Source organism: Bos javanicus, chromosome 19, assembly GCF_032452875.1.
Source record: "Bos javanicus breed banteng chromosome 19, ARS-OSU_banteng_1.0, whole genome shotgun sequence".
Lineage (NCBI taxonomy): Eukaryota > Metazoa > Chordata > Mammalia > Artiodactyla > Bovidae > Bos > Bos javanicus.
This window is the reverse complement of record NC_083886.1, coordinates 26,201,058-26,218,111: the sequence shown is the minus strand read 5'-3', so window position 1 is coordinate 26,218,111 and position 17,054 is coordinate 26,201,058. Positions and strand designations below refer to the sequence as shown.

At 36.2% G+C, this 17,054-nt stretch overlaps 1 protein-coding gene across 2 annotated transcripts in view; it reads left to right on the top strand.

Annotated features, from left to right (window-relative positions):
- The window catches only part of UBE2G1 (ubiquitin conjugating enzyme E2 G1), an 87,678-nt gene that overhangs the window by 55,227 nt on the left and 15,397 nt on the right, over positions 1 to 17,054 (top strand). For both annotated transcript variants that reach the window (XM_061390755.1, XM_061390754.1), the window contains exons 2-3: positions 4,769 to 4,871; positions 14,751 to 14,848. In XM_061390755.1, coding sequence (XP_061246739.1) covers positions 4,769 to 4,871; positions 14,751 to 14,848 — 201 coding nt within the window. The remainder of the gene's footprint in view (positions 1 to 4,768; positions 4,872 to 14,750; positions 14,849 to 17,054) is intronic.

Sequence of the window (17,054 nt, the reverse complement as noted above, 5' to 3'; positions counted from 1 at the left end):
GAAAAAAGTATCATTATCTTTTTCACATTCAAAACTTCTCTGTAATATCTTAGGAATCTAAGTAAAAACCCAGGCATATACAGTTCTTGGTTTAAATATTTGTCTTAAGCAGGCTAGATTTTTGTGTATGTTAGCAATTTCCATTTCCCCTCATTGTATTTTTACCCTTTGCATGTTTCCCCTTTCTTTTGATTAACAGGAAATCTATTTGTATTAGGGATATTAGACTTGTACCTATTGTGCTGTAAATATACGCTCCTAGTCTCTCATTTGTGTTTAAACTTAATTGCCCTGGTGAATTTAAAATACCTTGTATAGTATGTTCTGACTGTTGAGTTTTGTGTTCTGCTTAGGAATGCCACCTCCAACTAAAAGTATGTTAAAAAATAAATCTGCATCTTTTTTTTCCAGCTGACTTTCATTATTTACTTGTATTTGTATTCAAATACAGTATGAGGTATCTCTGTTAGCATTTAAATGTAGTAGGCTGTTTAAACATCTTTCCTTGGACTTTCCCATTAAAAAGGGGATTTAAAAATGGAATTTCGCTGGAATTTCATCTACATATGGCTACTACACTTTTCATCACAAACTTCTAGAGGAAATTTCCACCTTCATTTGTTACTTCACCTTCTTTTTGTCAATTGAATGTTATCTGCATGGCTTTACAATTACACTGAAACCACCTATGCCCAGGGCAGCCTTGGCCATTCTTTGAACTGAACCCAGTAGACTGAATTTAGGCCTCCTCTTTCCTAAACAGTGTGCATTTATTGTTGGCAACTTTCTCCTTGGAACACATCTTATTTGGCTTCTTTGATCTAGCTTTTTCCTGGTTTTCTTCCTACTGCTGTCTTATTTGTAGCTGTTTCTTTTTTAATCTCCCTGATATTGGTATTCTCTAGAATTCCTTCAGTTAGATTCCACAGTTCACACTTAGGCTCATCCTTGGGTAATACCATCAGTCTTATGGCTTCAGTTATCAGCAATATTCTGATAATCCCCAGGTCTCTAGCTGAAATTTCTTTTGGAAACAATGTATTTATGTCCTATAGGTACATAAAACCAAACCTGTCATTTCTTTCCCTCCCTCTAAATTCAGCACATCTTTATTATAATTCCCATTTCAGAAAAAGAATAGACTCCTACCCAGTTTCTCTGCATAGAAACCTCTATTTTCATTTTAAAAAATTGAGTTGAAACTCAGATAACATAAAACTAGCCATTTTAAAGTGTACAGTTCAATGGTATTCACAGTGTTGTGCAAACAACCACTGTTACTCTCTTCAGTTTCAGAACACTTTCATCACCCCACAAAAACTCCCAGACTAATTAAATAATTGCACTCACCGCCCACCCCCCACCCCGTTCTGCTTTCTGTCTGTGGATTTGTAGATATGAAAGGAATCATACGGTATGCGGCCTTATGTGTCTGGTTTCTTTCGCTTAGCTTGATGTTCTTGAAGTTCATCGAGAACCAACATGCCACAATCGAAGTTGTAGCTAGTTGTAGCATGTATCAGCACCTAATTCCTTTTCTTATGGCTCGATTATATTCCATTGTATGTATATGTTATATTTTGTTTATTCATTCATTGATGGACATTTGGATTCTACTTTTTGACTATGCTGCAGTGTAAAACATTTGAGTATAAATTCCTATGTGGATAAATGTTTTCATTTCTCTTGGGAATATACCTAGAAGTGTAATTACTGGGTTATATGGTAACTATGCTTATAAACTTTTTGAGGAGTTATGTATTGTTATTGACTTTTTAAACTCCCTATATCACCAGTCTTGGTTGGTTGATTCTACCTCCTATGTATCTGTGTTTTCCATCATTATTCCCACTACTATATACTGAAGATACACTTCCCAGGATTACTTTAATAGCTTCCTTTCCTTTTTTGGCTTCTTTGTCATCACATGGCCTTACTCTATCACATACTTTTCACATTCTGAGAGATTGGTTTTTGAAAATGTAAATTTCATGAGATGACCTCTTTGTTTTAAAAACAAAGCAAAATAAAACGCAAACAAAAATTGTTCTCTGGGTAAAACCTAAACTAACATGGCTTACAAAGCCCCTTTGCTGTCCTCCTCCTGACATGCTGTCTAGCTTCAGCTACATGGTGTGTTGCACCCCTCTGCCGCCATGCTGATCTCCATATTTCAGATTTTTGTAGTATATATTCTTCTGTCTAAGCCTTGCTGTTACTCTACCCAAATCCTTTGTCTTATTTCAGATATCTCTTCTCTTTTTAGAAGACTTTTTGTCTCTTTTTGATTGTATTGTGCCCTTCTTTGTGCCCCTCCAAATTCCTGTGCTAATGTTGGACCATTTAATACATATTGTAATCGCCTTTTTACTTCTGTGAGAATCAGGAGCTAATAGTCAAGTGCCAGGGGATGCACTACAGACTACAAGTATGATTAATAGGAATTTAGCAGAAGACAAGATTATTTGGTAAATTGTTTAGGGAAGGCCTCATGGAGGAGGAATATGGTACTTGAATTGGACCTTGAAGGGAGCATTCATAAAAAGTATGATAATGGTTGGCCTCTATAGGTAGATTAAATCTGTTAAATGTCCATGGATCTAGGCTATGAGGAGCCATGCTGGGGGCAAAAACCATGACAAAACCGATATGCATGGACATCTTTCAGCATTACTTTTGTATTACTTAATGAAACAAGCAGTAGGCACAGTCACTCCTGTAGAAGAGAAGAATGCAAAGAACATGTAAAAGACTTTTCTAGAACTTGTGTATTGATGAAATATATAATGAGAAGCAATAATATACTTTATGGAAAGTAGAAGGAAGTTTTCAAGGGTAGTTTTGACCATATATGCTAATTTAACAATCTATCCACCTATGTTTATAAAATTCCACCGGACTTCTAATGCAAGATTCAATAACTAGGTGATTTCTGGACAAATTATAAAATCTCTGCAAGACTCTTACAGCTATTGTTGGAGAAAGTGGTCTGAGTAATATACTAGTGTTTGTCCAGAGAAAGGTTAGAAATGAGATAACTCAGTGTAGAAATTTCCTGTCCAGATAGTGATTGTGCTCTAGTCGCCCCTCAGTTGACAGTAAAAATGGGACTTGCAGATCTTTTCCGGAATGTCTGCAGCATATTTTGCATTCATAAACAAAATAACCAGATTGAAATACAACTTCTTTGCATTTTCAGTATTTAAAGAATGTCTTAGAATGGCTGTTTAAAAGTAAAACTGCATTTCTTATATTTTGCAACACGGTACTGATTTAAAACTATTTATAAAAGTCTGCTTTGCCAGTTAGGCAAAAATATTAGACTTAGAAATTAAAAAAAAGAATTTCCTTCAAATTTTGAGAAAAGAAGCCATTCATGTTTAAATGTAAATAAACTTTCACTTTTGGCTCTCTCTGGGTTTCACTGGCATGTTGGGGTGTTAAATCTTAGTTGTTGAAATAAACACGTCTGATTCCTCAAAAAATTAAATATTTTCTTCTTAGTTAATAACACACTTTGTTCAGTTTTTTATGGCACTCTGAGTTGTGTTGCACTTACTTATCATGAGACCAAGCTTCTTGAGGAGGATGGCAGGAATTATGTGAGAATTAGAAACCTGTTCAGCCACCTAGCAACTTCTCTCTCAGTTGCTCTCTTGGGTGCTTTGTCCCCTCTTCTCAGTTTGAGCCAACCAGTGCCTCTTGTTGGTGATTCATATATTTATACACAACACACACACACTCAATCATGACAGTGGTGATGACTTCACAGCTGTGTATATATATCAATGTGTAAGAAATTATATAATTTAAATGCCTACAATTTACTGAATGTCAATTATATCTTGTTAAAGCTTTTTTAAAAATCCTAACATGATGCCCACCATCGATGGGTCATTACTTTATTAAGCCCCGTGTCTCCAGGAACTGTTCAGACTTTGCTCTCTTTCTCACCTGCTCCTCTCAGGGGCCCTCATGGCCTGCGTCCCCCTACCTCACTAGTTCTCTGCCTTTGTTCTTATCCCCAGCCCCCATCATTCTCTATCCATGCTAGAGCACTATCTCTGGAAGAGGAAGATCTCATGTTGCTAGTGTTGTTCCTGTAGGCCCCAGCTATTATTCTTAAGCCATTCCTGAATGCTGGAGATTGTGGCAAAAGGTTCAACATACACAGGCAGGACAGATGGAGTCTGTCTTCTCTGAGTACTCAGTCTGTTGGGGCACACATGGACGCCAGCTGCAGACATGTATCCCCAAGAATGCAGAGGACTTAGTCATGCAGATACATAGTTACTAGTATAAATTAAGATTGGTTATATAGCAAGTTCCATTGAAAAGGTACCAGGCACTCTATTGGTATTTCTGAAAGGCCAAAGACCCTAAAGACCATACCATAAGAATTATCAGAAATACTGGTTTGATTTTCCTCTGAACCAGAATCTCTGGGGAATGAGTCTGACAACTGCATTCTAATAAGCTCTCTGTCCCACTATACCTATATACCACCAGAGAGCTACTTAGAATGGTAGGAACCTTGCTGGAAACCAGGGTAGATGTAAAAGGGGGGTAGAAGTTGATCTTCTGGATAGCTTGCTTTACCCATTGCCTCCTTGTGTTATAGAAATGAAAGGTTTTGACATCAGGTAGCATTTTGCTAATGGGTCCAGGTGTATTCATTTAATAGTTTAGAATTTTTAATGGTCTGTAATGAATGTTGGGTGAAGATTATGTACTTAAATTTTGTTATAAAACTATTCTTTTTCCACAGAGCTCAACAAAAATCCAGTGGAAGGCTTTTCAGCAGGTTTAATAGATGACAATGATCTCTACCGATGGGAAGTGCTTATTATTGGTCCTCCAGATACACTTTAGTAAGTATAATGGAACTGACATCCAAGTGGAACTCTTTTAATAATTAAAATATAAACTATTTTGACAAACTGAAGTTTCCCAGTTTATAAGAATGATTGTTAATCACTTAATTAATCACTATTAACTGATATAAAGATAGACAGCAGAGTGTGGTATTATCAAAAAGCAAAGAAAAGATGGACTTTCTTATATATGTAGTACATTTTTAGATTCAGAGACCACACACAGTCTGATTTTCTGTTCCAAGTGTTTGCAGGTCAACTTAAACTTACTAATATTTAATGTTCTGTAAGATGGATCATGACTGTCTGATGTCAATGACTAGTACAAGTTGCATGCTTTTTATAGAAGTTGAGGTGTTGGGAAAAAATGCAGCAACCTTCTCAAAGCCATGCAACTGAGGGATAGCAGGGTCTTTCTTGGGAGATTCTTAGTCACTCAACCTTGGTCCTTGATGGTACTAAGCAGCAAGGATTTGGATACATAAGACTTTTTTTCTTTTTTTTTTTTTTTACAATGAGATAGTTTTATTTTAGATGTTCTGAATGGTAACTCCTTTGCCTCCCCTCTGCACCTCCCCAACCTGATGGAAGAGAAAATCCAGAGCTAGTTCTATACCAGAGCAAACTGATATATGACATACATAGTTGAGCTGTAGTATTGATTGGGAGGTTTTCTAAGGTCTGAAAATAAATGATTTAGGTTTTGTCACAACTATTGCTGATCAAAATTTTTGCTGATTTATTTCCCAATGGTACATTTGCATTGGTAATTGTTGCAAGCTAAGATAACTCAATCTAGTCACTCTATCTACAGTGATAGTTTGGTAGATAACAGTAGTCAATGAAAGCCATCCTAGAGGTCTTCCCCCACAACCTTAATATTATTTGAAAGTAAATTTCTTACCAAGTTTTGCACACAAAATCATACTTGTGCCTGGCTTCTGAGCCTGATGAGGTTCTGTTCTGGGTTTCTAAATCAAAACACATTGCATGAAGGTTTACTCAAGGAAGACACAGCAGCATTCCAGTGACAGAATCTTGTTGATCTTAAAGTTGGTTTGTGATAACAAGAGAAGTTCTTCTGAACTAATGTCTGAGTAGAAAATGAAGTGAGGCATCCAGGTTTGACCTCCCGTCGCTAAGGACCTCACATGATTTTTATACTTTTTTCATGAGATGGTGGCAAGCACCGCTAAATGTTACTAGCTGGTCCGTATACATGTTGTGTCCCTTCAGCTTCATGAAAGAAAGACACTTTAATACTCATTGTACTAATTAACAGGCCATCCTTCCTACCAATGAAAACCTGTTTCTGGCATTTCATATACATTTTAAAAGTGCTGACTGTCTATCTGAGGCGTGGATAACAGAAGCGTTTGTGGCAGCTCCTCTGGAGTTGCTGACTGGCTGCCACTTCCTCACTGTCCCTTACTGATGAGAGCACTGACTGCACCCAGGCTACAGTTTAACCTCAGTGCCAAATATACTTTGAGCATCCTGTGAACAATGAAGACTTAATGCCGTTGACAGACCTTATAATAATCATCCAAATTTACCTGGGTATGATTCCTTTTTATGAATGACCTTTTCTAAAACTCACATGCTAGAAGTTATGAAATTGTTTATAAAGCCTTCAGGAAGTGGGTTTAAGATTTATTGAGTGTTGGCCATCCCTTTTAGCAACTTCCCATTTAGAATTGTTTCAAAAATAAAGCATCGTAGGCATTTACACTACTCATTCATTTAGTTTCCTAATTTTTTGAGCACTCTTATGCTAGATGCTACAAACATGGGCTTAAATCACTTAATAGGTGCTGCTCCAAAGCGGTTACAGTTTAGTTGGCAAAGCTGCTCATTGTGTAGTTATTTAATACACTTTGGGGACAGCCATGATGGAGGGAGGCATTGGGATATGGTGAGAACTCACTGGGTGTGTGGCAAGTTTTCAGTGTGTTGGGGAATTTTTCCCAGAGGAGGAGATGTCTAAAATGAGAACTGAAGAGTTAGTCACTGTATTAGTAGGCTTCTGGCTATAAGCAAAAGAAATCTGATTTTAGCTGGCTTAGAATATAAGAAAATTTGTTTTCTTAACAGAGATAGTAAAATGGTTACAACAGTTTTGAGCATTTCAGAGTATGCTGAAAAGGAAGAAGTGAAAGTAGTTTCTGCTTGTGTTTTATGTATTTCTTATATAGAAATAAGAATAGAGCCTCCAATTAAAATAACTCAGTTTTTTAAAATATAAACTTATTTATTTTAATTGGAGGCTAATTACTTTACAATATTGTATTGGTTTTGCCATACATCAACATGAATCCGCCACGGGTATACACATGTTCCCCATCCTGAACCCCCCTCCCACCTCCCTCCCTATACCATCCCTCTGGGTCATCCCAGTGCACCAGTCCCAAGCATCCTGTATCCTGCATCGAACCTGGACTGGCGATTCATTTCATATATGATATTATACATGTTTCAATGCCATTCTCCCAAATCATCCCACCCTCTCCCTCTCCCACAGAGTCCAAAAGACTATTCTATACACCTGTGTCTCTTTTACTGTCTTGTATACAGGGTTATCATTACCATGTTTCTAAATTCCATATATATGCATTAGTATACTGTATTGGTGTTTTTCTTTCTGGCTTACTTCACTCTGTATAATAGGCTCCAGTTTCATCCACCTCATTAGAACTGATTCAAATGTATTCTTTTTAATGGCTGAGTAATACTCCATTGTGTATATGTACCACAGCTTTCTTATCCATTCATCTGCTGATGGACATCTAGGTTGCTTCCATGTCCTGGCTATTATAAACAGTGCTGCGATGAACATTGGGGTACACGTGTCTCTTTCAGTTCTGGTTTCCTCGATGTGTATGCCCAGCAGTGGGATTGCTGGGTCACAAGGCAGTTCTATTTCCAGTTTTTTAAGGAATCTCCACACTGTTCTCCATAGTGGCTGTACTAGTTTTCATTCCCACCAACAGTGTAAGAGGGTTTCCTTTTCTCCACACCCTCTCCAGCATTTATTGCTTGTAGACTTTTGGATAGCAGCCATTCTGACTGGTGTGAAATGGTACCTCATTGTGGTTTTGATTTGCATTTCTCTGATAATGAGTGATGTTGAGCATCTTTTCATGTGTTTGTTAGCCATCTGTATGTCTTCTTTGGAGAAATGTCTGTTTAGTTCTTTGGCCCATTTTTTGATTGGGTCTTTTATTTTTCTGGAATTGAGCTGCAGGAGTTGCTTGTATATTTTTGAGATTAGTTCTTTGTCAGTTGCTTCATTTGCTATTATTTTCTCCCATTCTGAAGGCTGTCTTTTCACCTTGCTTATAGTTTCCTTTGTTGTGCAGAAGCTTTTAAGTTTAATTAGGTCCCATTTGTTTATTTTTGCTTTTATTTCCCATATTCTGGGAGGTGGGTCATAGAGGATCCTGCTGTGATTGATGTTGGATAGTGTTTTGCCTATGTTCTCCTCTAGGACTTGTATAGTTTCTGGTCTTACGTTTAGATCTTTAATCCATTTGGAGTTTATTTTTGTGTATGGTGTTAGAAAGTGTTCTAGTTTCATTCTTTTACAAGTGGTTGACCAGTTTTCCCAACTCCACTTGTTAAAGAGATTGTCTTTAATCCATTGTATATTCTTGCCTCCTTTGTCAAAGATAAGGTGTCCATAGGTGTGTGGATTTATCTCTGGGCTTTCTGTTTTGTTCCACTGATCATTATTTCTGTCTTTGTGCCAGTACTACACTGTCTTGATGACTGTGGCTTTGTAGTAGAGCCTGAAGTCAGGCAGGTTGATTCTTCCAGTTCCATTCTTCTTTCTCAAGATTGCTTTGGCTATTTGAGGTTTTTTGTATTTCCATACAAATTGTGAAATTATTTGTTATAGCTCTGTGAAAAATACCGTTGGTAGCTTGATAGGGATTGCATTGAATCTATAGATTGCTTTGGGTAGTGTACTCATTTTCACTATGTTGATTTTTCCGATCCATGAACATGGTATATTTCTCCATCTATTAGTGTCCTCTTTGATTTCTTTCACCAGTGTTTTATAGTTTTCTATATATAGGTCTTTCGTTTCTTTAGGTAGATATATTCCTAAATACTTTATTCTTTTCATTGTAGTGGATAAATGGAATTCACGGTGAATGGAATTGTTTCCTTAATTTCTCTATTTTCTCATTATTAGTGTATAGGAATGCAAGGGATTTCTGTGTGTTGATTTTATATCCTGCAACTTTACTATATTCATTGATTAGCTCTAGTAATTTTCTGGTGAAGTCTTTAGGGTTTTCTATGTAGAGGATCATATCCTATGCAAACAGTGAGAGTTTTACTTCTTCTTTTCCAATTTGGAATCCAATCCCCAATATGGATGGGGAACATGTGTACACCCATGGCGGATTCTTGTTGATGAATGGCAAAACCAATACAAAATTGTAGAGTAATTAGCCTCCAATTAAAATAAATAAATCCAATTAAAAAAAAATAAGTCTCAGTGAGCTAAAGTCAAAAAGGTAGAAAAAAAAAGTAATTTTTTATGTATTTCAATGTAGAAAAGCCTTTTTTCTGGAAGCTCTCCAGCAGACTCTTGTCTCATTTGTTGGAATCAAGTTGCTTCATTCCTTACTTGGTAACTGGCAAGATGAATGAGATTGCCACGTTTGGTTTAATTATTCTGGGATTGAAGAGATTTTGGATTGTCAATAGCTAGGGTAAGGATTAACTAGACAGATACTCTGGCATAGCAGTGGGATTAGGAGATGGGAATAAGTAGGAGATGGGGGTAAGTGGAAGGGAAGCTGGGCATTGAGTTTCATAGGGAGAAAGAAATGTTTGTGTACATAGGCCTGGAAAATAAGGGACAGAACAAGGGGATGGCAACTGAGCAATTCAGAGAATGAGGTTGGCTAGAGAGTTGAGGGCTAGAAAATGTTTGTAAACATTATTAAGGAGTTAGAATTTTTCTTTTGTCCTGAGGACCAGGCATAACCATTGGGGAGTTTTACATCAAGAATTATAAGATTTATATTTTAGAATATGCATCAGATTCTAAGTATCATAACTTTGGAATTATAAATTTTATTTTCCCTCAGCTTACTTGTATTTTATTTTTGTAGTAAAATGTTTTAAACTATTGTTAAAAAAAAATTAGGGGGGGCGATCTATAGTGTAAGAAGGGGCTTCCTTGATAGCTCAGCTGGTAAAGAATCACCTGCAATGCAGGAGACCCTGGTTTGATTCCCGAGTCAGGAAGATCCCCTGGAGAAGGAATAGGCTACCTACTCCAGTATTCTTGGGCTTCCCCGGTGGCTCAGACAGTAAAGAATCTGCCTGCAGTGCGGGAGATGTGGGTTCAATCCCTGGGTTGGGAAGATATCCTGGAGGAGGGCATGGCAACAGACTCCAGTATTCTTGCTTGGAGAATCCCCAGGAACAGAGGTGCCTGGTGGGCTACAGTCCATGGAGTCTCAAAGAGTCAGACACAACTGAGCAGCTAAGCATTTGTGCATGCATAGTGTAAGAAATGGACTGAAATAGGGAGATCAACAGCCTTGCCCAGGGGATGACACACATGTGCCTAGGCCAGGGCCCTGAGAAAAGCAGAGGAAGTTAGCCAGACATCTAATAGAAGGTTTTATAGAAGGAAGCTTTCTAAAATGCCACCAAGAATCAAGTATTTAATGCTGTTTGTTGATTTAACAGTAAGGAAATTTCAGTGGAGTGAAGAGGGCAGAGGCCTTCTCGTGGTTGTTGGAGGGAGTGTTACTTGAAATGAGACACAGATCTTAAGTGTAAGTAAGAGGAGAAACAGAGAGACTGGTAATGGGAGGAGGGGTTATAGTATTGAAAGTAGTTAATGTGAGCAAACCTAAGTGATTGATCCATCACTTAGTAATTAATTAGGTCATTTCTGTAATAATAGAATGATTGCTGTACTAAAATTCTTTAAAAGCTAGTGTAGTTCATGGTGGTGTCATTAACCCTCATTTAGCCACTAGAGGGCACCCCACACTCCTTACAATCCATGTGTCAATAACTGGTATATTCAGGCATTACTTTATTGATAGTTGCTTTGAGTATTAATTTAGCTGTTACATTTATCTTTACACAGTATTAACTTTTTATTGCTGTTCTTGTCATTGGCTCAGACAGTAAAGAGTCTGCCCACAATATAAGAGACCTGGGTTCGATCCCTAGGTCGGGAAGATCCCCTGGTGAAGGAAATGGCAACCCACTCCAGTATTCTTGTCTGGAAAATTCCATGGATGGAGGAACCTGGTGGGCTACAGTCCATGGGGTCACAAAGAGTTGGACACAAACTGAGCGACTAACACTTGCCATTAATTAATGTTTCTGGAGATATTAAAAATAGATTCTTGAGGCTTTCTCTCTATGAAAAATAATCTGAAACTGGTGTGACAACCTGCTATTTTCAGACTAATGATTATCAAGTACTGTGACTAGCTGCCCATATCCAGAGAAAGAATAATATCAGGTAGGAACGGCAGTAGGTTTTGAAAGAAACTTTAGGAGATATGGGTTTCACTGTGAATTATAAATTTTATAAATTTGTATTAATAAATGATATGTAACTTTTGCTGTATCTCTTTTTCATCACTCATGGTTGGTGTGCTCAAGAAGTATGTTTTATATTGTTTCCTACCTCTGGCAATGGTGTGAAAAATTTGTAGAATCTTGGAAGATTATATGTATCTTGTTATTGCCTTACCTTGATGGATATAGAAAGCGAAGAGTTGACTAACCAAATTCTTGGATTAATATTCTTTTACAGTAACAAAATTCTTATACAGTCTGTTTAAAACTTAGCTGCACAAGCTATATATTTTGTATGAACTTTCAGAAGGAATGAACCTGGTGCCTGACTTAGAAATTGATTGATCCATGGCAGTACCGTATCATTTATCATTTAGTGCTTAAGAATGTGAGTTTTGGAGAATATCTTTGTTTACCTCCCTGAGTCTACTACTGTTATTATCCGTGTGACTTTTAATAGTTATTTAAACTTCATCCTGTTTCATTTCTAGGGTAAAACCTTGTGCCTAGAAAGTGTTCAGAATGTTCAGTGTTTTATTGTTTGTAGTAGCAAAAACATTGGAAGCCATCAAATATTTTATGAAGGTAATAGATGAATTGTGACAGGTAAAAATGAATAAACAGAAGACAGATGTGAAAAGGAATATATAAAAGAACAATGTTGATGGTACATATGGTATATCATTTAAAGAAAGTAAATATGGCTGAATGATAGGATCTGACAAGGTAGAATGATAGGCTCTTATCCTTGTAAGACTTTTATACATTTAATACAAAGACAGTAAGGGAAGTCTAATAGAAGAAACTTGAACTGGCCTAGAATATCATGCTAGTAATCATATATGTAATATGATATATCTGTAATATATAGCAGTTATACTCTTACACTGTTAATATCTGTGAAGAGAAAGTAGGAAAGCATCATTTAAACCATTGATGCTTTTCATAAAACTTTGATTTTGCTCATCATAGTAGCATCTTTATGTATTTGAAAAATAGTGAATATGTGACATTTTAATATTTATTTAACCATGTTTTGTACACTATGTTTTGAGTTTTAGGCTTAAAAAAAAGTATGATTTTCACAGGTGTTAGAGAAATTAAGGATTCCACCTATAGGAAAAAAAAACTAAAGACTTGCATGATTGATTCAGAATGGACGATGAGGACATTGCAGACAAAAAAAATCGTGTACTTTAAACTTTTAAGGATAATCCAATTAATTAAATTTGATCAAAATTTTTAATAGACTAAGGTAATCTTTCATGGTAGGGATTTCAATCAGCTGTTGTAAAGCTTTTAAGTGCATCTGATATCAGTCAAAATTTAGGGATCCGGGAAAGCTAACTTAGTATCAGGGAATAGCCTTACCAATGGTTTAAAGTACATGGGCTTTGTGGTAGCTGTTCTGATGTTCTTTTACATGGATTCTTGCCTAGTTTTTGTATTTGTGGCTTTCAAAGTGTTTTTTTTTAAACCACAACCCATAATCAGAAATATTTTACATTATGACCCTCTGTATACTTAATACACTTCATAGAAAGAAGCATGTATGTAAGCATAAAGAGAAACATGTTCCTTACTCGGAGCCCAGTGGCCTTTCCTAAGTATTCAGAAGTGTTTGGTGTTAATGATCTACCTTTCTTTAACACCGTCCTGCCATCTTGCTTCTATGATCAGAAAAAAGTAATGAGAATACGTACTTGCTTTGGTTAAAACTTCAAGTGATAGCAAAATGTACAAAGCAGAAAGTAAAAAATCTCATAATCCCATGCTTCAGAGTTAACCATTTTGGTGTATTGGTATCATGTTTCCAGACATTTTTCTATTTCTATACAAACATACCCTCACTTTTTCTTCTTAAAGACAAATGGGCTCATTCTGTAGATACTTTTTAAAAACTTAACAATAGATTGCTCATTTCATTCCAGTATTTATTACTGGTACTTTTCTTGCTATTATCCTCTGACCCTAGAATGGTAAGTGCTGTAAATCAGTGATCTCTGATGTCCTGTTCTCTGTCATATCCTTTTACGTACAGCAGTGCCTTCTCTAGGTAGATAATCAATGTCTGTTTGTTTAATGAATGAAAACCATTTAATGAGCTGAGAATTCTATTATTTACTGATCTGAAACAAACACAGTCAGATGACCCTGCATCTGACCCTGCTCTATGGGGTATTTATCTTATAATAAAAGAATCAGAGGTGTGAATTCCTTTTGCAGTAAAGAAATGGAAAAGAAGTCCACGTGATAGAGGGACACAGGGGCTAGTTAGAATTGGGTAGCCAAGTGAAATCTTTCTCAGAGGTAACATTTTGGCTGAGTTCTGACTATAACAAAGGGAGAAGCGCCTTTGAAACAGAGGAAACAGCGGTACCAAGGTCACTAGTCAGAAACTTTGTCATTTTTGCCCCATAAGGCTGACTTTTTTCATTGGTTTTCTGCAACATTGACTTGCGTTGTTTTGACCGTTGTTTAGGAACAGTTCCTAAGCATAGCAGTCACTAGTCACTTGTGGCTATTAGAATTAAACAAGATTAAAAATTCAGTTAATCAGTTGTATTGGGTTGGCCAAAAAGTTCTCAAACTTTTTGAGAACCAAGTACTAGCCATATTACAAGTGGTTGGTGGCTACCATGTTGGAGAACGTAACTATAGACCATCTCCAGTTGCAGAAAGTTCTGTTGCACAGCAGTACTTTGAAACACACCAGAATATTAAGTACTTGAGAGACTTTGTTTTGTTCACTGCTGAACTCCCAGTGTCTCCACATAAAGACTGAATAAATACTTGTTAAATGATAAGATGAATAAATGGATGGATGGATGGTTGGAGGTCAGCACAACTGTTCCCAGAGAGGCAATAAGAAAATGCATAAGCTCTCAGATGAGAAAAAGCTTGTTGTGTTTAAAGAACAGAAAGAAGAATGACTGGGATGAGAGAGAAGAGTGACAGGTTGAGATCAATATAGAGAAATTGACAACTTGACCCTGATAGGCAATGTTAAACATTTGAGTTTTAAGTGCAGTGGGAAGCAATGAAAAGATGTGTGTAGCCAACAGTAGTGTGATCTCATCTGGATGCCTTTTTAAAGCTGTTTCTTTCATTTTACTGTTTTTTGAGAGTTTAATAAGGTGGTAGGCATGACAGTTTATTAAACTTGGTATTTGAGTAAGTAAACTGCTTGCAATCCAGATTATTTCGTTTATAATGTTAGCACTAGCATCCTTGTTTTATGTTTGTTTTAATAATTATCTTACTTATAAGCAGGAACTTATAGGCAAGAACTTGTTTTTGTTTTTCCAGTGAAGGTGGTGTTTTTAAAGCTCATCTCACTTTCCCAAAAGATTATCCCCTTCGGCCTCCTAAAATGAAATTCATTACAGAAATCTGGCATCCAAATGGTAAGTTTATCTGGTTTTACATTTGCAAGTATGACAGCCTGTCACTGACGTTTTCAAGGTCATAAGATGTAGTTCTCAGTGAAATTGTGTTGGAATTTTTATGATAGGTTTATTGTGTTTGTTATATACATGGTCTTGGATTAGATTCCTTCTAAAAGAAAGAGTAATGGATCAAATGGAAAAAGTTTGTTGATTTACTTAGTTCTCAGCTATGATGTTCACAGCTGAGATGTTCATGAGTTCATGGGTGATACTCAGCATTTAATAGAGCTCTTAAAATTGAGATTATTTCTAAGGTATGATGTGATTAATTGGCTATTACAGAGAACATAGAAGTAGTTAAACTTGGATTTTTAATTATTATTTTCTCATCTTAGCTCCTAGACTATGGACACTCTTAACTGTTTATGTATATTCTTCATAAGGAAAAGGAATGTTTTACCTATGTCATAAGATGATTGATAGGGTCAAATGAGATAAAACTCTGTGTGTTTAGATCTTTGGAAAGTATCTAACAGTGCTGTGCATCAAATGGTGACATTGACTTTTTTACCTGAAGTTGTACAACCATTTAAAATTCACTTTGTGAGCCAAAGGCTAGTCTAGATAAACTATGTTTATACATAGTCTCTCTGAACTTTTGGCCTTGTTTTGTATGATTGAGCTTGCAAGAATTTCTTTCGTAAGTATTTTGACTATAAGTATTTTGTAATCAGTGTTGTTTTTTTAGACTATTACACCAGTCTGCGTTCTACTTCTCATAACCCAGACATTGTGTTGCAAGGAAGAGAAACCCTTCTATATTAGTTTAAGCAAAAATCAGTGAGAGTAATGGATGCATGAATAAACCAAGGCTTTGTTACAAGGAAATGTAATAGAACTCAGTGACCTGAAAAACAGTTGAGTCTTAGAAGAGACTAGAACTGATGAATGGAAAACTATTGGGAATCAAGGAGGCCACCATATTTCATCACATCTTAGGTAGCAGTGATCACAGAAGACATAGTATGCACCAGTATGAAGGGGAAAAAAGAATTTCTTTCTGGTAGAACACGTTAATGATAGCCCTGCACAATGTATGGGTGCATGAATCGACCACATCTGCCCGTTGTTGCTTGGGCATATGTTCATTTCTTCCTAGGCTCTTGGCAGTTTCCCCTGCCTTCTCTTGAATTATTCAGTGTGTAATAGTCAATTTTTTTGCACCTGTTTGAAAGGAAAATGTAACAAAAAGTTTCTGAATGCTGTCTTTTGCGTGAATTAGCCTATGTTACTGTTGGTAAAGCCTCTTGGAGCCTTAGTTTCTTTGTGAGTTAAATGAGAGCATATACAAAAGTAATACATGGACTCTAATTATTAAGAGGAATGATAGCACTGGCCTTTTCACTCAATTATCAGCTCAATTATTTCACTCAGTTATCTTGCCTTTAAAAAAAATACTACAATTTTAATAGGTAATAGGTATTAAGCATAAAAGCCTCATTCTAAGAGGTTTAAAATGTTTTCTATGTGTTTAAAATGAAATGACATGAGGTTAAAATTTTAAAGATGCTAAATTATAACAATTTCTATAAAAGGAAAATGGATCTTAAATCGATTCTCTGATAGAATTTTATACAAACATTTGATATTAAATGTTCTCAAAAACATATGACTTCCTTTTCTCAAGGAAAAATTTATATTATGTGGTAAGTGAGGAAAATATCTTAACACTGTACTATCATTTTCTGTTCAACTTTATAGTGCTGTTACAAGTTTTACTGTTGTTATTCTTGCTTCTTGATCTGGTTATTTCATTTTAGTTAATAGATTATATTAGAAGGTGTAGGTGAGTTGGGATAAGGAGCGTTAATTGTAGAATAGCTCATGTACAGTACACTGAAGGCATGGGTCTTAAATGTTGCATTCACTGCTAAACTCTCTGTGTCAATTGTGGGTGCCTGGCATACAGCATGCATTCAGAAAGCATTAGTTGTAGAGCCACAATGCATATAAACTTTGATGCTGGTTCCCCAGAGGTGAAAAATACGCTTTAACATTATACCTATCATAAATTTGTTGGACTTTAGGTAGGAAGTCAGAAATGAACATAAGTATTATTATTGGTTTTTATAGGATTTGCAGATTTGGTTGTGTAATGTAAAGAAGTTAGTAGAATATAGGACTCCATTCCCCCTTTTGATCAACAATTAATTTATGGCTTGGA